Source organism: Opisthocomus hoazin, chromosome 8, assembly GCF_030867145.1.
Source record: "Opisthocomus hoazin isolate bOpiHoa1 chromosome 8, bOpiHoa1.hap1, whole genome shotgun sequence".
NCBI lineage: Eukaryota > Metazoa > Chordata > Aves > Opisthocomiformes > Opisthocomidae > Opisthocomus > Opisthocomus hoazin.
The window spans coordinates 9,838,983-9,860,518 of NC_134421.1; the positions used below are offsets into that span (position 1 = coordinate 9,838,983).

Here is a 21,536-nt window from a genome sequence, read left to right on the forward strand (position 1 = left end):
AGTACTTTTATAATACGTGTATTTCTCTGTTAGATAAATAGTGGACTTTGCTAGAGTCTTTCAATTTTCTGTATGAGCCGTGCTCCGCTCTATGTGTAATTATCTGCTAGAATGCATACTCTGCATGTGTTTTTAGTTAAAATTTCTTAAAACACGGTCTTAAAGTCTGCATATTTTCAGCCTAGTCCTTTAATAACTCACTTCAACTAGCATGCGTCCATTGTGCTTGTGGAAGACCTATTTATAATATATATTTTCAACTATTTAGCTTAGAGATTTTGGTAGCATGTGTCATGAATAACATTTTTTCCTTTTTTACCATTAAATATGATGAACTAATACATATCAAGAAAAACTTCTAGTTTCACTTTTTAACTCTAAGAACTAAGGTCTGTGTCGTGTTTTGTAGCGGGGCTGTAAGCAAAGCGAGTTTTTTTTTCTTCTTGCTACTTTTTTCAGCGTGGAAACAAATGGTATAAACTGAACTAGAGAGCACTTCTCTGGCAAAAAAATGTTGTAGCATCTTCTTAGTCTTTATTTGCAGATTCTGGTTATCATCATGTATGTCACAGTATAGTTCTCAAGGACACCCAAGTGACAGGAGTGGTACTTTGTACCACTGGCGTGATTCCCTCCCTCTGTGGCCAAGGGAGGGTTTCTCGTATGGAAGCATTTGTGATCTTTTCCCTGCAATGGTGTTTGTTGCACAGTGAGGCTGATCACAGCCGGGATAACAGCCTGGGCTTTGTTGGGAAGTGTGATAGAATAGGCTTTCTTAGCGGTTTCCGTGCAAACACTTTTTTTCCCTAGCTCCCACTGCTGCACGTAAACTACGTGGCAAACGATGAAACATCGAAGAGACATGCTCTTGTTTACTTAAATAATTTTCATGTCTGCTAAGGACTTGTTATTGGTAGACCTGTTCTTTGAAGGTCCAAAGTTTGTTTTCAAATTGTATCTGACTTATAGTTTGGTAGTAATGGGAATATGATAGATGTGCACTTTCAGTGAAACTCTTCACTGTAAGATCCACCAAGCAGCACCCGCTCTCCAAACACTTGATCTGGCCCTGCTTTTCCGGCACTGGTGCACCACTTCTGCTGGATCCTTCAGGACAGCATGAGCACAGGGAGAAACCGTGCCTACCACTTGTGCCTGCGAAGAGAATTAGGAAAATGCTTGATGGCTGGGTCACTTCTCCCGTCTGCTTCCTATAAACTCTCTGAGGCTACAGCTGCGATAAAAGGGAAATTCCTAGGTACCCTTGACGCCGTTCCATCGCTCCCAGTAACACTGGAAAAGCCAGGCCACTGCCGAGCTTTGATTGCTCCTGGGGTACGGGAGGAATGCCAGCAGCTGCTCCAGATTATCCTCCCGCCACTTCCAGCGGCTGCAGAGCTGCACTCGCACCCCGGCGAGCCGCAGGGTCTTCCCGGCGGTGGCTGTCCCAGTCCGTCCCTGTCCCTGTGCCGCCTGGGAGCCGGGGCAGAGCCCGGGGCTGCGGCGTCACCTTGAATGCAGGTTGGTCCAGCCCTCGCAGCGGGTGCTGTGGGTGCCGCGGGGTGCTCTGCCAGCGCGGGTGGTTGTACAAACAGCGAGCGCCCGCCCGGCGGTTTGACCCCCCCTCTTGTTTGCATTGTAGTAGCCAAATGCGCCCGCCGTGGCTGCTGCACCAGAGGAGAGCTTGCCATCTCCGCAGACGAGGGAGAGGAGAAGAAGCAAAACCTCACGACGCGAGAGCCAAAATTAGCCGGGCTGTTTGTACGCTGCCGCCGTGTTTCCCATGGCACAACGGGAGGGCACCCAGCACGAGCGGCACGGCCCCTCAACTGTGCCCTTCTTCCCTTTGGGGTCTACTTCAGGTGCCGAGCCGCTCCGTCAGCCTCCAGGGAGTGCCAGGGACGGGCCGAAAAGCTCTGTGGAGGACCAGGAGCTCCTCTGGAGGACCAGTAGCTGTCAGGAGAGTGAGAGAGATGCTCTGTTTGAAAAGGTAATCCTCCTAATCCCTTGGAAAGGTAACCCTCTCGTCCATTACCAGCGTCATTTACGTAGGCGCTGTCTCAGGAGTCTGCCGTCTTTTGGGCGCTGTCCTCATGCTCCAGTTTGGTGTTAGAAGGGCTTGCAACCAATCAAGCCAGAAGCCGGCGTATTTTTCCCCACTCCAGTCTGTTTACAGATGTTATCACTTTATTCCAGCAACAGTATCTCTGTTTCTGCTCCAGGCTGCCTCTGCAATGGCACACGCGCGACCCTGGAGCTGGCAAGCGCTGTCTCTCCGATCCCTGGGCAAAGGTCAGCAGCTGCATGGTGGCCTCTGGATTCCTCAGATACCGACCCTTGTCATGTGGGGAGGCATTAACCTTTGGCCCCGAGTGAGTGTCCTCACATCTCACCTCAGCTGGTCTGGCCTGCTATTTGATCCTGTCCGATATAAAGCCCTTTCCTTCGGCATGCTGCAAATCTAAGCCCCGTCGTGATGATTTCCAGTGTGCCGTCTGCCCGGTGCCGGTGGGAAATACCCCGCGCGCTCGGAGCGAGCAGCGGCAGCAGGGGCAGCCCGAGGAGAGGTGGTCGTGTGGTCACAGCCCCTCTCGCTCGCAGAGACAATGGGGCCGGAGGAGCGGCGGTGGCTCCCGCCATGTCACCTCTCCTCCTCACGCAGAAGAGGGATAGCTGCCACAGGAAGATGTTGATACAGCCTGTGTCATGCGGCTAAGGTGATTGGTTTTTTTTTTTTTTTTTTTTTAACTCCTGATTCAATGGGAGTGACTCGCTGAGGGGGCCATGCCCCCATGTGAGTCCCCTCAAATCAGGCTCTTGTGACAGAATAAGACGCATCGCCAGATCTCAGCATGCTGCAAAAACATGAGATTTCTCTTGTCTCCTTCTAACACAGAGCTTGGTCAGGGGCTGACCTCGGTACACCACCGCTCTTCCAGCCAAATCCCACGTTTACCTGACACGTCGCCTCGCACAGCTCCCTCGGGTCCCCCTCAGGTCTGTACAGGAGGTCTTCTTAGCTCAGCTCTGGTGAACGACCGTTCTACTTCCTTGCGCCGGATTAACAGCTGTTTTCTGTGTTACCTGATTTAAGAGCCTTGCTGACACGTTGTTTCTTTCCTCGCCTCCAGCAACAAGCAGACACATCTGACTAATTGCAACAGAGCTGCGCCGGCACCTTCTTGCAGTCAGGACAGCGCGCAAGACGTGCAACGTTTTTCCACGGCGCACCACCCGGCAAACCATCCTGAGGTAACACAGCAGGGAACAGGCACTTGCAGTTTCCTTCCCTTGTCTTTTACGACTCCAAAGCGCGAAAGCAACACAGGCTTGGAGGTGAGGGTCCCAGAGTGGCCCATCCCCATTGATGGCAGCACTTCCAGCTTCAAGTCCCTACCGGGGAGGCTCGTCCTTTGAAGTACATCTCACTCGGGCCACAGCCAACGGCAGGAGCAGGACCCCAGTAGCTTGTAAAGAGAGCCCTGCAGGTAAAGTCTAACAGCCTGACGGTTGCTTTGCCTGCAGATATTTGCTACGGATGCTTTAAAACCAGAAAGATTTGTGGGTTTTGCTGGTGCCGCCTGCTAGCGGGCAATCCTCTCTGTACGCAGGAATGGGGAATTTAAAAGAGCAGGACTTCAGCATCCCATTGATGCGTTGTAGTCTACCTGTGTGCTTTGTAAAGTGTGCTTCAAAAGGCCAGACAAGCTCGGCTTTGTGGGGGTTAGTTGTTTTTCTGGAGCTGATGTGTTGGAAGAGCTCTGTGCTCTGCAGGCGAGCGTCTCGGCAGCCAGGGAGGAGGGCAGCCCTGGGGAGGGCAGAGCGGCACTACCAAAGGACACCAAGTCCCACTTCAGTGTCTGTGCTGTGTGAACAGAGGTTTTATTGGGGCTGGGGGGACTTGCAGCTGCGTTCAACTCCCCATTCCACTGTTAGTACCGAGGTGCTGCATGCTGTGGTTGTTTCCTCTCAGTACCCTCTCCGTTTGCAGTTGCCGTTCTTTTGGTCTGCTTTGCAGCGGAGGTAAAAAAATAGCACTTTTCATCATCCGCTTTTCTTTTCCCACATTGCCGCTGAATTTTTGATGCTCACATGTACATTGGCAGATGGGGAAATCTCCTGATGTACTGTGAAACACGCTTATCGTATTCTGCGAAGCTCTACCAGCCTATCGCTTGTCTCACACACCGCCTTGCCCGTTTGAACTTCATTGTCAGGCTTATTCAAGCTGATGCCCAAATCGCTGCCTTTTACGAAAGGCCCATCCTTCTGCCCCGCCACTTTTCCATGCCTGGTGCCATCCTGTGCAATGAGGCAGCACGATGTTAATCCTCCTCTCTCCGAGGCATTGTGTAGCATCTCTGCAAATCAAATGGCAGCGATCCAATTTGGGATTAGGAAATGGAGGCAGATGAACAATCCCTCGTTTGCGTAAGACTGGAAAAACAGTTGGGGCAGAGCTGGGGCTAGAACCCGGAATAAGTCATGGGGCTGCCTGTCATGACAGGAAAGGGGATCTTGCAGCAACTTCTTTTTCTGTGATGGTTTAATAAGTCTTCTGTAATTAGTTTAGTAAACAGTAATAGGTGGGAAACCGAGGACAAAATGTTCCCTTCCAGCTTCCATACATTGCTTGGCATGCCTCATAGCCACAAGGGATTAATGGTGGCCCTAGGGTAGGATAGTACCATAGAACTTTTATTAAATGTTTTAAAACCAATTAAAGAGACATTGCCAATCTGAGCTTTCTAAACTTTTGCGAAGTAAATTTTTTCCATTGTTATCAAAGCACCTTTGAAGTGCTAGATCCTGAAATTTTTAGTAATTTCAAAAAAAAAAAAAGCAATGTGTGCTCTGCTGATGCTGACCCTATAATGTGACGGCAATTCAACTAGTTATGCACAGTATTGCTGTGGGAAGACAACAAATAAAATGCTCCAAAGTGGAAATCTTTTTGCCTAGCTTTCTTCATTTACAGAAGCATTTGAAATCTTACCTGTAGTCTTAGTAAGTGGTATTTGAGACAGGAGGGTTTGGGTTCTCCTCCCAGTTTGATGATGTCTCTTTCAGATAGGCCTTCCTGAAAACTATCAAGTCTCCAAATTGAGAAATGAGAAAATCTTTTCGTGAACATAATAATAATTATTAGATAGTCTATACGCCTGAATTTCATGAAAATTGGCTTTCGTGAAAAACCGAGCTGCCATTTCGGGTATATTGTTCTGCTTATCACAGACATGGGTGTAAAATGTCCTCTTTTTTTCCATAGAGAGCATTCAGCCTGAATTTTCAGGGAACAAGCAGCCCTGTGAATGGAAAAGGCTCTGCACGGTTCAGTGTTTAGGGTAGAAGGGAGACAAGGGGATGTAGATATAGTCACAGCTGGCTTTGATAGGTAACGACGTACTTACAGCAATATGAGAAATATGCAGAGGAGCTACAGGGAACCATTGATACCAGGCATAGGATCTGCCTTGAGTTTCGTCCAGCACTGGCCAAGAGACAGAGCAGGAATATAAGGTTTGACGCTGCCAGAGCCCTGTGCTCTCCCTATCTTCATAAGGTGCAAATTATCCCTTGGGATATAAACTTGGAAAGAAAATAAGTACCCCTGAGGTGACGGTGTCTGCTCAGTGTGGAATGAGATAAGGTGAGGAACAGCTTTAGATAGCTGTTAGATATCTAGATGGATATCTTAGATAACTATACAGATCAGATAGTCTAGTCTGGTTATCGGACTAGATAACTTTGTTGTGACATTTTCCTTCACATTTTGATTTTGAAACAAAAAATTACTTTCCTTGGGACCAATTGAAATGAAAACTGTGCATGCTCTTTTAACTGCCTCCTCTCTGTGTGAGAGGCAGTTGATTTAATCCACTCCTTATTCCCTGCTTATGCTTGTTCCTTGACAGTTCCACATATATTTCTTTACTTCTACATTCCTTTTCAGTTGTTACTGTGATTAAAACTCCAAGATCCTTGCTTTTTAGAATGGAGTGTGTTGGGGCACCTCTCGTGCTGCTGTAGCATCCTCTGAAGGACAAAAGCACCTCCTTGGTACCCAGAGTCCCTTGGACGTGGTCTACCTCTGTCTGTGGAAGGACACCAAAGACCGGGGCAGCAGTACCTTGCCCCCCCTGCACAATCCATTTACGGGACGCTCCCGGTGCCCTTGCTCAGCTCCGCACGTCGCGGAAGGCGGACACGTCCCTGCAACGCGCCTGGTGATCTCGTGCATGCTTGCAGGGCTGCTGCCTGCCTCGGGGTTAGCCCAGCAAGGCTGGCGTGAGCGAGCCCCGGCCCGCCGTCGCCGCCCGGGCTCACAGCTCGTTGTTCTGGGACCCGACAGACTTTTTTTTTCGGCTCTGTTTTGTATAAACCCTCGTTGCCGTAGCACTTCATCTGATGTGACTAACACGCATGGTTTTTCTCTGCTCTTTCCCCTGAGGAAGGTGGGGGGAGACTAGTGTGGGCAGCGCACTGTTTCTGCTTCGGTCTGGTTATTTTAGAAACAGACTTAAAAACATGTGTTCATTTCAGTTCGTTTAAGTGACAGAGACAAGGCTGAAGAGATAGGCCCGGAAAGCGGAGCTGAAACCTCCCTCAGAGCTGGGATGTGTTCAGGGGTCCTGTTACACAGAGTTTATTGACGGCTGGTATTTAAATTCACTATCGCCTCCCTCATTATTGTATTTTTAAAAGTACCTTTCATTTAGAAATCTCTTCATTTTTTCTCCTTCTCCTTTGTTCACTTTCTTCATTTGTTGCTCCCTTCAGGACAATTTCATTTTTGGAAATACCCTCTGATCTGCAGAAATCATCATATGCATTACAGAAACACATTTGTACAAATAACGATAGTCCCGATTTCCTCCTGATCTGGGTCCTTGTTGTGTTGTGTGTTGCGCCCTTACTCCACAATTCCTACCTAAATTGCCGCTACTGCCGGGGCAGTCTGTGCCCCTGAAACGCATTCGTGTTAATGAGGCAGCAGTCGGGGCTCGCAGGAAACTGTGGCAGAAGATTTCCTGATGAAAAAGTCAGGACTGGCACATCTGGTTTTCATTCTTCATCAAAGAAAAATGAGAGTTTTATAAATGGGGGTGGGAAGCAACCCAAGGAGAGGAGATTTCAAGAGATAAAGCCCTGTCTGGTGGGGAAGGAGGTAAAGGGGCAACCGGCTTCGAGTCACAGCTCATGTGGAGCTGGATATAGACCCGAAGCCCCTGCCTGTGTGAGCTTGCTGGCTGGGGCTGCTCCCCTCTTGACTGATGTTTAAAGATCTAGAAAATGAGAAGAAAAAGGAGACAACAAATGGCAATTAACTCAATCATGAGAGGAGAGCACCTGGGTGCAATGCAGGAGGCAGAAGTTCAAGCCTTTGCTGAAATCTGTCGCAACAAGGAATTAAAATTTCTCCTTCGTGTTCTCCTCCAGCACTGTAATTCCTGCAGCTGCCGGGGCTCATCCTGCTTCTCACCAGCCAGACCTTCCCTGGGGCTGGGAACATGCAGCAGCTCAAGTGTTTCTCCTGGGAAGAAAGTTGCCATAAAGTGCTTCCCATCACTTCTAGGAATGCGAACGAGGTTTGATGAAGACAGCTGTCATTTGGTTATACCTCTAGACAACATCCTATTTTCTTTTGCTCAAATATAGCTAGAAACTTGTACTTAAAAAAAGTAAATTGGGTGTTTTCTGAGGGGTTTTGGTAAACTCATGCACTTTATTAATGTGATGATGCCATGGGAATGTGATTAGTGGGGTCAGGGAGACTCTAAGCTGGCCATGTTTGTGAAAAAAGCGGTGATTTTTTACAGGAGCTCATGATTTTGAGCACTCCTTTTGGCTCTTACTCCTAGTGATATTGGTGGGGATTTAGTTCCTAGTTTTAATGGGAACAGGATCCAGTGTACAAACCATGATCAGCCCTCCACTAACTCAAAACTGGAAAACATCTACTCAACCAGTTCTGAAACATGTGAATGGAAGTAAGTGATCAGAGGCCCTTTTGTTGCTCAGAGAATGTGTTTGCCACAGTGGACTAATAAACTTTCCCAGATTTTATTCCTTAAAAAAGTTAATTAAATAAGAGGTCAGTCCCATTTGTAAACAAAGCCGTCTGAATGTAACCTTAATGGAAAGCATCAGGAGCTTTTACAGGTTTTTTCCCTGTGGCTGAGCGCCGGTACAGTTGCTTTTTAGAAAACTTTGTGCATACGATTCCTTTTTTATTACAAAATAAACAGAAAACACATGCCAAGCAGCGGCTTCAAAAGGTCCTTGCTGCAATATCAGTCAAGTCTCTGCTAATGAAGCGGGAAGGCAGACAAGCTGTTATCAGGCACTTTGGTAGAAAGCTGAAGCTCTGGCCAGCTTTGTGAGAGGTTTATGAACCTTCTGCGGAGTCTTTGCTGCATTTAATGAACCTGCACTGATTTTTTGTGGCTTCTTTGAAACCAGGTGAACATCAATAGTTTGAGGATTCAAACCAAACAGAAAAGGGGAGAAAGGTACACTCCTAGGGTGGAAAGTCTTGCACAGGCATCTGCAAAAAACCTAAGTAGCTGCTTTTTGTGTTGCACTGGCAGGAGCGCTGTGCAGAGGGCGAGGGGAGCGGTCGCCTCCCCAAGTTTTGGGTCATGACATCCTACTCCCTCTCCCCCTACCCTGTGGCTGATGCCGGCTGCACTGCGTAGTGCCGTTCACATTATCTGCCCAAACCAGAGTTCTACCAGGCTCGTGAGCCCCCTGCAACACAACGGGAGGGACCAGCTCTGCGCAGGGACCCAGACTGCGTGAGCTGGGCAGCAGTGGGGTTGCTGCTTTCAGCTATCCTTAATTGGTTTGTCGTGGCAGTGCCGAATTTAGCATGGGCTAACATCCTGCTTTTTGGGCAGGATCTGTAGCCAGAGTATCATCATTTCAGGCTAGCGTGGATATGTCCGTGTCTGGAGGGCTTCGTAGCCGGTGCCCAGTGCCTCCTTCGCTTTGTATATAGCGTGGCTTGTACGTGGTATCACTTTACTAGAACAATGCTGCTTAGATGCTGCTGTAACCAGAGATGCCCTGACCTTACAGTCACACACTGGCTATTTCTTGTGCCAAAACAAAAAGGTAAGAAAATAGAAACTAAAAGGGTAGAGCAATCACTGGGTATGTATTTGCATTTGTTTCTCCCAAGCCTGTAAATAATCTGCTTCATGGCAACATTTCTGTTTGGGGTCTCTGATTCGTTTCTGCTTGATAACTGGCTTTGAAGAGGCTTGGTGGCTTTATTCGTTTTTTCAAGAGAGAGAGAAGAAGGATAAGAGGAGGTTGATTGAGGCTGTCTTGAGGCCGGCGAAGCTGTGGGGCGTGGAGGACCGGCTGGAAGCACGGCTCACTCTTCACATGCGCTTAGGGAGGCACCGAGGTTCCCAGATGGGATGGGCAGCTGGCAGAAAAGGAAAGCAGGAAAAATCCTCCGCAGCCACATGGCCAGGTTTCCCTCGGGCTGACCTTCAGCCCCCTGTCCACATCACCTTCCCCAGGCAAGGCTGTCTCTCCAGGCTTCTGTAAAAAAGAGCTACGCCCTTTGAACTAAAGCTGTGTGTTTGACCAGGTTTCCAGTACGCTAGTGCAAGTGCCTGGACTCTTATTTCAGCATGAAGGTGGCTTCATATTTTTTTTTAATAAATAACTCTTGAGTTATTTTAGCTTGGGTAAATCAATTAAGAGCAGACTGTAATTAACACAGCATTTCCACATCTCTTCAAAATGTTTGTAATACGGTGTTTAGATTTTGTAGAAAATCTTGCTGGACAAAGCTGGATAAAGAGTATTTCCTTTCCAGAAAGGTGAAGAGGAACAAATTTCCCTTGAACCAAGTCTTCTAGACCAGGTTTTGCAGAGTGATCCTCAGGCAGTCTCTGCTGGGTCTCGCTGTACCCAGGCTCCTTCTTGTCGCATCTGTGTTGTGGTCCCTTATAGCAGCTCTCAAGAGTTCAGCTTGTGACCTCCAAAAGAACAAATGGACGCTTCTCTGCAGAGAAACACGAGGATGGGGGCATGGGAATTTCTGACATATGAAACTTCATTTCAGTGTTAAAATTTTAGAAATATATTTTTATTAAATAGCCGAGAGACTGTTGAGGCAGAACGAAAACCACTGGAAGGTTAGGTTGTATGGGAGGGCAGCCTCTTGTGTATCCCACCAGATGAGAAGGCCTCTTGATAGCCCTGAAACTCTTCTGGAATCCCCAGCCGAAGAGACAGAGCTTTTGTAATGGCCGCTTTTTGGCTGTGAGAGCTTTTTCCTCTGAGAAGCAGAGCCCTTTTCTTGCCCACTCTGAAGCAAACAGCATGAAAGCTAAGCGATGCTGCACGACTTCCCGAGTTTCGTGATACGCACGGGTGAGTCTGCCAGAATTGTTCACGCGAAGTGGTCAGGTAAGTGGAGGGACATTGCGTGCGGCGCGTCCCCTCTGAATTGTCCCACCACGGCCCGTTCCACCGGACCACCCTGCTGGGTGAATGAACAGCAGCCGTTCAGTAACGCGGAACGGAGATCCGGAGCTGGCCACAGGAAGTAAAAACCCTAAAGCACAGTGCAGTAGCCTTGTTCTCCCTTTACAAAGCTGCTCTCTGTTAAACTACGGTATCGACTTGTGGTGGCGTACAAAAGCCTTTCGTTAGGGTTTGTGCGCTGCGTTATATGAGGCTGCAGTAACAAAGCAAATGGACAAAACCCGCTTATGGTAATTTACTCTTTAATGGTATTGGAAGTGAGTTTAATCAGGAAAAAAAATGATTGGGGTGATTATGCCTATGTGTAGCGCTGGAAGGAGTGGGAGGCTCGGGTGCTGAGGTGGTGGCTTTACTGGTCACTGTGGAGGAGATGGATTATTTGCAAAATCTTAGCCTGGTGTGGCTCTCCCAGAACGCAGCCTGCTCCTAAGACACAGATCCTTACACATTTAATAAGGTGTTAAAGCAGAACTTGCAATGTTCATTCACATTCCCCTGTTCTGGATGATTTCATTGACCATCTGGTGCCTTTTTTTTTTTTTTTCAAAGACGCTTTTGCATCCTGTGCATTACTTTCTGCTTACCCTTTGGGCCCCAGTTTGGCAGAGTGCCTGGGAATGTGCTTGGTGTCCTGTCCCTTCCTAACTCAGCAAAACACTGAAGACGGTGTATGACGATAAGCCGTCATGTTTCCGCTCCCGCCTCACCAGGAGAGCCTCACCCCACCAGCTGCTAGAGCAGTCTTTGTTTGGAAGGTGGGAGAAGGATGCAAGAGTTTATGCAAACAGCACTTTTATTCCCAGGGAGGTTTTCAACACGTGTTTTGGTGGCTTGCTCAGATTTGCGTACTTGAATACTGATAGCAGCCTGGCATCAAGGTGGTAGGAGAGAGAACTGTTCAAAGAAAAAAATAATTGCTTTCATAGGTCCAAGCAGAGTGACTCTCCGACACCGAGAGCTGAAAGACTTTCCAGCTGAGCTTCTGTTTCCCCTGTGTATTCGTGCTACAATTACGAATATACCTGGGTTTTGTAGAGTGAAAATTCAGTTAATTTTCTTAGCTGGAGGAAAAGTGAAAACTACCCTTTCTGAACTGAGCAGAGTGAAAGGGCATATTTAAAGCCGAAGAGGAGTTAGCAGCCACAGAGAGCATCTGCTGGAAAGTGAAACCGAAGAAATTACACTGAACAAACACTGAATTGCATATAATTTTAGTACGCCTGTGTGTGCATGGATGTGATAGAACAAGGCAGAAGAACAGATCCGATACGACCATATTCAGTTTAGGGGTGAATGCAGAGGCTGTAGTTACAGACTGATTTAGGAGTGAGTTTATGTCCATTGAAGGAAGCCAATGTAAATTGCTGTGGGTGCACACTTTTCACATAGGGCAGCAGCCCGGCTTCCACCCCTGCTGTGCTGGGAGCCCGTTTGGCCAGCAAAGCTGGGCCGTCTCTGAGCGGCACAGACTCGGGCAGCAAAGCCCATTTCCACCAGCACTGCTACATCTCCCATCCGACTTTTCCCAGGAGAGATACCTTGGTGTGGGGGTGTAGCTAGGCTGATTACTGTGCTCCGAGCAGGCCTTGCTCTGCTGGCACAGCCCTGCTGTAAAAATTAACTAATAAGCTAAACCAGCTGAACTCTTCTAAGTTTAGTTTGTTTAAATGGCCTTTTACACTGGCGTGAGTGTACACTGCTCTTAAACTGAATCTTTTAATTCTAATTCTCTGTGTCTTTTGCTTTGTCATGTTGATGAAGTTCTTATTCGATTTATTTAGCCAACGTATTACGGCTAACACTACGTTGTCCTCTGGTCTGGGAGGCCTCTAGTTCAGGTGCTACCACAGCTTTTCTAGGAAGCAAGCCAGGATTTTTCTGGTCATCAGAGTGCATTTGCATTTGTTCACTGCTGTTCTTCTTCTCTTATCTCTGTTTGTATTACATTACCATCCAGGGTGTTCCTGCACCTGTCCGGTGTTTGTATGGTGCCCAGAAGATGACACCTCTGTGAGCCCGTGATCTGTGTGAGAGACAAAAAGCCCCAGAGAGAGTGGCTAGAAATTGCTATAAAGGTCTCAATACTGTATTTTGTTCTCCTAAATGAAGTTCCTGTTGTAGGTTTTCCTACATGCTGAAGTAAGAAATCCATGTGAAAGTGTCTTCACTCCATGTGTGGCTATTATCAAAGTCCTTCAGGTTTTGTTTGACTGTTTTGATGTGTTCAGTTTCTTATCTGATGCCTTCTGGTTACCTTTCTAATTCAGAGACAAAGTCCAAAGAAAGATTGGCATCTACTTATGGAGGGTGGAGTTGGCAGAGAAATGGTTTAGCTTTGCCCCCTTTTTGGTCAGAAAGTTGTCCTTGTAAAATAACCCTAGCTGAAGTCTGAAAGAGAAAGGGAAGGCTGAGGTACTCAACAACTTTTTTTGCCTCGGTCTTCACTGGCAACCTCTCCTCCCACACCTCTAGAGTGGATGGACCACAAGACGGGAGATGGGGGAGCAACGTCCCTCCCACTGTAAGAGAAGATCAGGTTTGTGACCACCTGAGGAAACCAAACATGCGTAAGTCTATGGGACCTGATGAGATGCATCCCAGAGTCCTGATGGTATTGGCTGATGGAGTTGCCAAGCCACTCTCCACTGCTTTTGAAAAGTCATGGCAGTCAGGTGACGTCCCCAGTGACTGGAAGAAGGGAAAGATTGTGCCCATTTTTAAAAAGGGTAGAAAGGAAGAACCAGGGAACTACCGACCTGCCAGCCTCCCCTCTGTGCCTGGGAAGATCATGGAACAGATCCTCCTAGAAGCTATGCTAGGGCACATGGAGGTCAGGGAGGTGATTTGAGGCAGCCAGCACAGCTTCACCAAGGTCAAGTCCTGCCTGACCAACCTCGTGGCTTTCTATGACAGAGTGACTACATCAGTGGACAAGGGAAGAGCTATGGATGTCATCTATATGGACTTCTGTAAGGCCTTTGACATGGTCCCCCGCAGCATCCTTCTCTCTAAATTTGCAAGATGTGGATTTGATGGGTGGGCTGTTCAGTGGATGAGGAATTGGTTGGATGGCCACATCCAGAGGACAGTGGTCAACAGCTCAATGTCCAGATGGAGATCGGTGACAAGTGGTGTCCCTCAGGGGTCCATATTGGGACCAGTACTGTTTAATATCTTCATCAGTGACAAAGTGGAATGGAGTGCACCCTCAGCAAGTTTGCAGATGACACCAAGTGGAGTGGTTGCCATGCCTGAGGGATGGGATGCCATTCAGAGGGACCTGGACAAGCTCAAGAATTGAGAACTTCATGAGGTTCAATGAGGCCAAGTACAGGGTCCTGCACCTGGGTCGGGGCAACCCCTGGTATCAATACAGGCTGGGGGATGAAAGAATTGATAGCAGCCCCATGGAGAAGGACTTGGGGGTACTGGTGGGTGAAAAGCTCGACATGACCTAGCAATGTGCGCTTACAGCCCAGAAAGCCAACCGTATTCTGGGCTGCATCAAAAGAAGTGTGGCCAGTAGGTCGAGGGAGGGGATTCTTCCCCTCTACTCTGCTCTTGTGAGACCCCACCTGGAGTCCTGCATCCAGCTCTGGAGCCCTCAGCACAGGAAAGACATGGACCTGTTGTAGCGGATCCAGAGGAGGGCCACAAAAATGATCAGAAGGATGGAGCACCTCACCTATGAGGAAAGGCTGAGAGAGTTGGGGCTGTTCAGCCTGGAGAAGAGAAGGCTGCATGGAGACCTTACTGCAGCCTTTCAGTAGCTGAAGAGGGCTTAGAAGAAAGATGGGGACAAAATTTTTAGCATGACCTGTTGTGATAGGACAAGGAGTAATGGCTTTAAGCTAAAAGAGAGTAGATTTAGACTAGATATGAGGAAGAAATTTTTTACAATGAAGGTGGTGAAACACTGGAACAGGTTGCCCAGAGAGGTGGTGGATGCCCCATCCCTGGAAACATTCAAGGTCTGGTTGGATGAGGCTCTGAGCAACCTGTTCTGATTGAAGATATCCCTGCTGACTGCAGAGGGTTTGGACTAGATGCCCTTTAAAGGTCCTTTCCAACACAAACTATTCTATGATCTCCTGCAACTTCTGTTGTCACAGTCCGCAGAAGGCATATATCTCAATTTAAATTAGAGGGGCAAGACTGCTCCTGCTGTGGAGCTGTGGTACCACAGGTTGTGGGGCGGGGGGGCATGTTCAGGGAGAGAATCAACTGCAGGCAAATGTCTCTTGGGGCTGCTCTCGTGACCTGTCCTCACGGTCGTCCAAGGGTCAAAGTCCCACACTGTTCCCAGATGCTCTACCCCACTGTTTCATCATCCCTATTGCTGGAAAACAAGCCCTCATGCTTCAACTGAATCTCCCTTACTGTTATTTAAAGACTATTAGTGCTTGGCCTAACCCCCTAAAAACTCCAGTATGTATATTTTATGTACGCTTTGCCTGCTTTAAAGTAGAACATTTGTCATTTGTATTTCTAAGAGAATACAGAAAACAAGAAAGTCAACTCAGGCCTTGGAAAGTGACTTACAAGCCTTTCTGGCTAAGCAGAGCCTTGACTGGCGGGCAGAAAACTCTGCTCTTATAATACCAGTGTAGTTTTAAAGCACCTAAGGGTGTCCTGGCTGATAGTATTTGATGAGTGGCAATGCTTGGATGAAAGGAATGTGAGAAATTTTATTACAAAGAGCTTGTGCTTTCTTAGTACGCATGTGTGATCTGCCACCCGTCAGGAGCAGGAACAGCAGTAATTCTCTGGGCTCGTTCAGGTTAGGGTGAGCAACCACCAGTGCGTACCAGAGCCAACAGTGAAATACCTGAGCACAGCAAGACAGCAGGCAATCTTGCGGTGTTTGTTAATGGGATATTTATAATTGTGTCCAGGTAATCAGCGTGATGAGTTATTCACAATATTCCCTGTTGGTAAAGAGAATGTTGCCTGTATGTTAATGCAGGGGGGAAATGAATAGGGAGGAGGTTAATGGTGCTTGATTTAACTTGAGACCAGAAAGAAAATCCTCTCCGGGGTCATTTGCTCTATTCTGACAACTCTGTCAGGGCAGAATTTACCTCGTCTCTCAGCGGTTCCTTCTATTCCACCTTGAAATGCCTGAAGTGATGGTGATGATGCCATTCTTGTGACCTATGACATAAGGTGCAAATGAGCATCAATCTCAGAAGATCAACACAGCTCTCCAACAGGCAAGTCACCTTGAGAACCAGGTTAACACCTTCTGAAGTACTCAAACAACCCACTTCAAGTGCCTGTGAAACAGCCGATTTTACCGTGTTCCACCAGAGCTGGAGGAAAAGCAGTGCTTTGGGACAGCATTCCACAGCCTTTGCTTTGATTTTGGAAAATCTATTAAAAAAAAAAAATCATTCTAGTGAGCTGAACAAAGCTGAATTAGCAAGTCACAGACACCCAGAAGGAACAGTGTCCTGTTTATAAGGAAAGTGTGTGGTTCCTGTGGTCAGACAGCCGGGCCACAGGCCAGGTCATGCCTCCTAAGCACACTTTATCTAACTTCATGTCACAGGCAGGATGTGGGGAACGTAAGGTTTTCTCTGCTGAAAGGTAAGGGCCATGCACAGAGAGCGTAGACTGGCACTGGTCCCTTGACAGCTGCTTTGCCTTACACCAGCTGAACCTCAGCTTCTTAATGAGGGCATCAGAGGAAACTTCCAGACCTGCTGGGATCAGGGTTGGTGCAGATCCACCTCGGTGGCTTTCCTTGGCCGGTGGAGAAGGCAAAGGCAGGCTGCTACTGGGCCTGAAAGGACCCATTCTTCTCAGCCCAGTGCTAGTGCTCAAGGTATGTCTCTGCTTGGCAAACACAGGGTGTGACCGTAGTGCATAAATCCCGTGTGCGGCTAACGTGGTTCAGAAACCACGAGGCTGTAGGTAGGGTCCCCGGAGAGCCCTTGCTGCTGCTGCTGCTGGCGCTCATACGCCTGTGATGCTCTGGTGTTGCACAGGGTGGCTGGGAGAAGCTGGCAGGGCTACAGAAGCACCTCTGCTCAGCTGGCTGGAGCGAAGGGGACGTCTAGTGGTGGTGTTTTAAGATCCGGATTTCCACATTGCTGAAGGTATCTAGTTTTTGCACTGTTGCTGCAGCTTCCTCGAAAGCAATGGGCAGAGGCAGCAGTGAGGTTCCAGGTGTCTTGTATCACGTTTCTCTTGTGAAAGAAACTCCCAACTTTAATTACTGGGTACAGGCAAGCTTCAGCTCTCAGTCTCTGTGCGGGAATGCCTGCGATGGTTGTGGGGCTTCCAAACGAAACTGGGCGTAACTGGTGTAAAACTGATGCTGTCTTCCTGACTTGATCTGATGGATTTTCTATGGCCACTGTCTCTGCGCATGGAGAACCCAGACCGTAATCAAAACTAATTTGAACTTTGTAATTTGAATTTTTGCATGTGAATACACAGAATATGTAAGACATTCATGACTTAGGCAGCGCAGTGAGACCCCCCTGCATGACACAGACATGCAGAAATTGGTTGCTGATTTCTCAGTACTGTGCATTGATTTTCTCAGTCATCTATCACCTCCCTTTAACAATAGTCAGGGCCTTAGCATGGGGTAAAACTAAAAGGGACAACACTATATCCCCCTTACCTGCATGCTTATCTACTGCTGTGACTAAAAGGAATGTTTTTAACTACAGCTAGCACTGCAAGACATCACAGTGAATAAATATTGAAGAGAGATTAAAAGAGGATCGCTAACATAATCCTATTTTCTTCTAGGATTTACAAAGATTTTCCTTGGTAAACATTATGCAGTTGGTGGTAGGTTTCCTCTGAGGGAATGTACTTGCAGAAAGACAACTCTGGCAAAATGATCTTAGGGGCTGTGCCAATAACTGGTAGAGAAACTCAGGTGCAGGTCCCAGAGGGATGGTCCTCCCTGGTGAGGACCATTGCAACAGGCAGACAGGGTAATATATTGCTGAACTGCCTCTTCTTTCTCCCCAGTCTAAGAAATGCATTCTCTCCTCGATGTAAAGGAACTAATTACTTATTTTTCAGGCTGTAAAGCCAAATGCAATGCATACATTCCCCCCCCCTCCCCCCCCCCCCCCGCCCCGATGTGTTCTGGAGTTGCTGCTGCTGCAGTCGCAGCGGGGAAGGATTTCGCTGCTGCTGTTGCCATGTTTTTCTCGTGGCACATTATTAGACAAAGCTGTTTCTTGTTCTTGGGGTTTTTTTTAATGCACAGCGAAACTTCTGCTCTAGCTCCTTGGCCAGTTTTCTGAACCCCAGAATTCATTTCTTTGAATGTCTCTGCTATTTCTCAATAACTCTTTTTCTTTTCTTTCTCCTAGCATGCGGTCTTTTTTTCCCTCCTCAAAGCAGCGACCAGCAGAAAGACCTTGAGTAAGAATCTTTCCCCTTTAACCATCTAATTTATTTATTTAGCCCGGTCTTTTCTCTGCCTTTCTAGCTTGCGTGTGCTAATGGCCAGTCATTACCTTGATTACAGAACAGCCCTCGGTGATGAAACAGCTCTGGGGCCTGACAGGGAGCACAGGCAGAGCTCAGACATGGACCCTTCCTTCAGATGAGTGTTCACGCTCCTGTGCTTGGAGGTAGATAAAATTCCCCATGTGATGTACTGAAGTGGTTTCCTCTTCTGTGGATTCACAATGAAATGTGTTTTTTGGTTTTGAATTCCTTCCTTCTCTCCTCCCAGATGCTTCCACTTGCTTATCTTTTGATTTTTGAAAATTTAACTTGTTCTTTTTAAATTCTTACCTATTCTTCCTTACTTGCATTTTTGCCAAGGCTTTTACTAAAATCTGTGAAAAGCAGGTCTGTGGGTGGGGGTGGTATTTTTTTCTCCAGAGAGACTCCCTCTCCCCCTGCTGCACAAATGTAAGTTGTTTCAGCTTCCTCATTTTCTGGAAAAAAACCTGGCAGGTGTAAAGTCTCAGGATTTCACTTTATCTTTTGCTGTGCTGTGACTTTTCCAAGGCTTGTGAGGTACTGAAGGGCTCTGTGGTGGGAGAAGCAGGCAAACGCCTTTTACTTTGCATCAGCAAGTTCTGCAGGGCTGCCTTTCCCTTGCAACCCCCCTTCTTCTGGCCTCGCCTCACCCATCCACGCCAACTGTCGCTACTTCGGGCTGCGCTGCAAACCCTGGAAGGAGAGGAGCGTCCCTGTCACCTAGAGAAAGCTTCCGTTTCCCAGACACTCTTGGAGGGAGTTTTGAAGCAGCTTGCTGCTTCTGTGGAGGCTTTTGCCGCGTGGCGCTTTGCGACACGCTGCAGACCAATCTCAGTTTCCCGGCTCCCGTGCAGCGCGTCGCCTGTCTCACCGGACAGATGAGATGGGCGCTCGTAAGGTCTACGCGAGTGTGGTCCACGCGTGGACGACGGAAACCTTTCCTCCTTTGTTGCGACGTGTCCGTGCGGAGCGTGTATTTAGCGCGTGCCGTCACGACCGTGTTCACAGCAATGCTCGGAAGATGTGTCCATGGGCTCGCATCCCGGGATTGGGATGGCTCTCGCATGGAGCAACAGTGCCAGCTGCCGGCTGCCGAGCCCGGGAGAACGTGGGGGCTCGGCGGTGCGTGCGTGGGGCCGTCTCCCGTGGGTCAGCGCCGAGGGCAGCAGGTCCAAACGCGCAGCATCCCTGTGCCGGTGGCGCGGGGACTTCGCCGTCGCACCTCCCTTCCGTAGGTAGGGCTCGTTGCCACACCAAGATAACGTTGCGTTGCACGCAGCCGAACCTGTGCCGGTTACCTTGCTCTGCAACGTTTCTCCCATTCGTTTCAAAACGAACTTCATGTTGGTTTAAAGCTCTGTGTCTCTCGCGATCTCCCTGGGCAGGCTGAAGGGAGGGAGGAGAAGGTTTCTGCTCTGAGCGGTGGAAGGGCTACGAAAGGTGTCGTGTGCTCCCTGGGAATTGTTTTAACCGTTCGGTTGTGGCAGTGATTTGCCGACTACAAGTTTGAGATGCTCATATGTGTTATGGCCGCTGTCAGCTCCGGGGAAAACGAGACGGTGGTTTACGTATTTCTGCACAGGGCACCATGCAGCGGTTTTGGTCAGAAAAAAGGGAAAGAAAATGGGGAGGGTAAGAAAAAGATTAAAATCTACAGGTCTACATAGAAGTTTCACTTTACTACCTTTTCAGTGAAACGCTTTAATAGAAAAAATTGATTTATTTTTTTTTCCAAGAGAAATGCCAAATGGAGAAGACAGTTCCATTTCTTTAAAAGTTTCCCATGAGAAGGTCTTCTCTTTTTTTTTTTTTTCTTTTGCTCCATTAGGCTTTGTCTTTTCCCTGTCTCCCTCCCTTTTTGGCCCATGGTCTTTTTCTAAAGTTTATAGTGTTTGCAGGAGGTGGCAGGAGAGGGGACATGCATGGCGAGTAGGAAAGTGGGGAAGAAAAAAAAAAGCACAAAAAAAAAAGATTAATAGAGCCTTGCAGAGAAAGCGGATAGAAGGTAAACAGGTAAAGCAAGAAACCTGGAAGAGATGATCAGTGGAAGTTTGCAGAGGAAAAAAAAAAAGGAAGGGACAGGAGGAGACAGGCAGCCAAACAAATTGAAAGTGAGTTTGATGAGTCAGGGTTTCTGTGGGTTTCTTGCACCTCCCAAAGGGCCATTTTCTACTTCCTTCCAGCCACAAATGTTCTTCATAATTTTTTTTGGAACAGAAAACCAATAAATCTGCTATTTTTAAACATATGCGACGAGCCCAGGCCAGGGCACAGGTGGACTGCAGCCACGTGAGGTCTGCAAGTCGAGGCTGGAGAACTTTGGCCACCCAGCAGGTTTAGCACTGCTTCCAGCCCTCTGTTACTCTTTCACTCTTGTGGTTTTTTTTGTCCAAAGCCTTCATAGGGAAAACTAAACAAGGCCGGGGGGTGGGGGGGGGGGTGGTGGTGGATCCAACACAAAACTCAACATTTTGGTGCTGCCTTGAGAAACACCAACATCAAAACTGCTCCTGTGGAAACGAAACCTCAGGTTTTTAGTAGGGTTTTTTCAGGTGAAGCTTTTAAGTCCTATGACAACAGTAGCTCCCAGGCTGTGTGTTGCTGTAGCCCCATCGGGCAGCCCCGAGGTGGTCCTGGGCACTGTTGGGGATGGTAGGGCCACCACACTCTGCTCAGCAGAAGAGAAATTGTGTGCAAGTGCAGCACTGCTTACATCATGAGTCTGGTGCTTTACTAAACGTCAGGAGTGGGGAAATTTGAGCAAGCAGGGGACAGTCTTGGGCTGTTTTTCAAGTCTATGATGCCCTGGTTCCTGAGGGTGCTGGAAACTGTTTGAAAGTGAAATTCAGGTATTGTCTAACATCTAAGAAAGCAGAAGGCAAATACAAAGAAAAGGAGTTTTTAATTTTTAAATTTCTTTTTTTTTCCTATACAAAACTCAATATTTTCTGAGGTCCTGGCATATGTTTCAGGTACTCTTCCCTGTGTTTGAGCATGGTGCAAACATGGCAATATCCCAAACATCTGCTGCTACTATAGTTTTCACTTCATCTCTGTACTAGCCGTGTCCCACCCAAATACACTCACAGTCTCATTTTCTAACAATCTGGAAAAGAAAGAAGAGTGAGGACAGCAGAGGCTGTTCCAGTTTCTAATTTGGCTCCTGCATGTAAGCACTTACATGGGGTAAAGGCTCTACTCAGTAGGAATGAGCCTTGTGTGGCCTCAGACCTCCCTAACTAAGCATAAAACCGCTCCTGCCTGGAGCTCAAAAAGTTTAAGGAGTTTGGGATTCTTGTTTCTTAGTAAATGCTTTTGAATATTCCAGAAAATTATTGTAATTATTGTAACAGCTTTAGGCGGAGATAGCAGCACGCAAAGCAGATCAAAATGGTAACTACATTATAGCAGATGTGTGCTGCAAAAACGTGCAAGCGCCACTCAATCAGCTTTTCTCACAACCCGTTTTTAACTAGCTTTTGTGGGAGCAGGAGAATGGGGACACTTGTTTTGATGGTTTTCTATCAAGGGAAGCGAGGGCCAGACCTGACACAAGGAAGCGT

At 47.7% G+C, this 21,536-nt stretch overlaps 1 protein-coding gene across 6 annotated transcripts in view; it reads left to right on the plus strand.

Moving 5' to 3' along the window:
* The first annotated feature begins 1,647 nt into the window (after positions 1-1,647).
* Positions 1,648-21,536, plus strand: part of LOC142362287 (uncharacterized) — a 32,317-nt gene continuing 12,428 nt past the window's right edge. For 3 of the 6 annotated variants that reach the window (XR_012764915.1, XR_012764917.1, XR_012764918.1), the window contains exons 1-4: positions 1,648-1,990; positions 2,223-2,372; positions 2,897-2,997; positions 3,132-3,488. Coding sequence is in view for 2 of the 6 variants with exons in the window: in XM_075429220.1 (XP_075285335.1) it covers positions 1,650-1,990; positions 3,132-3,252 (462 nt within the window). In the remaining 4 variants the exon portion in view is untranslated. Of the gene's footprint in view, positions 1,991-2,222; positions 2,373-2,417; positions 2,718-2,896; positions 2,998-3,131; positions 3,489-21,536 lie in introns of those variants that run through there. The other 3 variants (XM_075429221.1, XR_012764916.1, XM_075429220.1) reach the window with 3 other exon arrangements.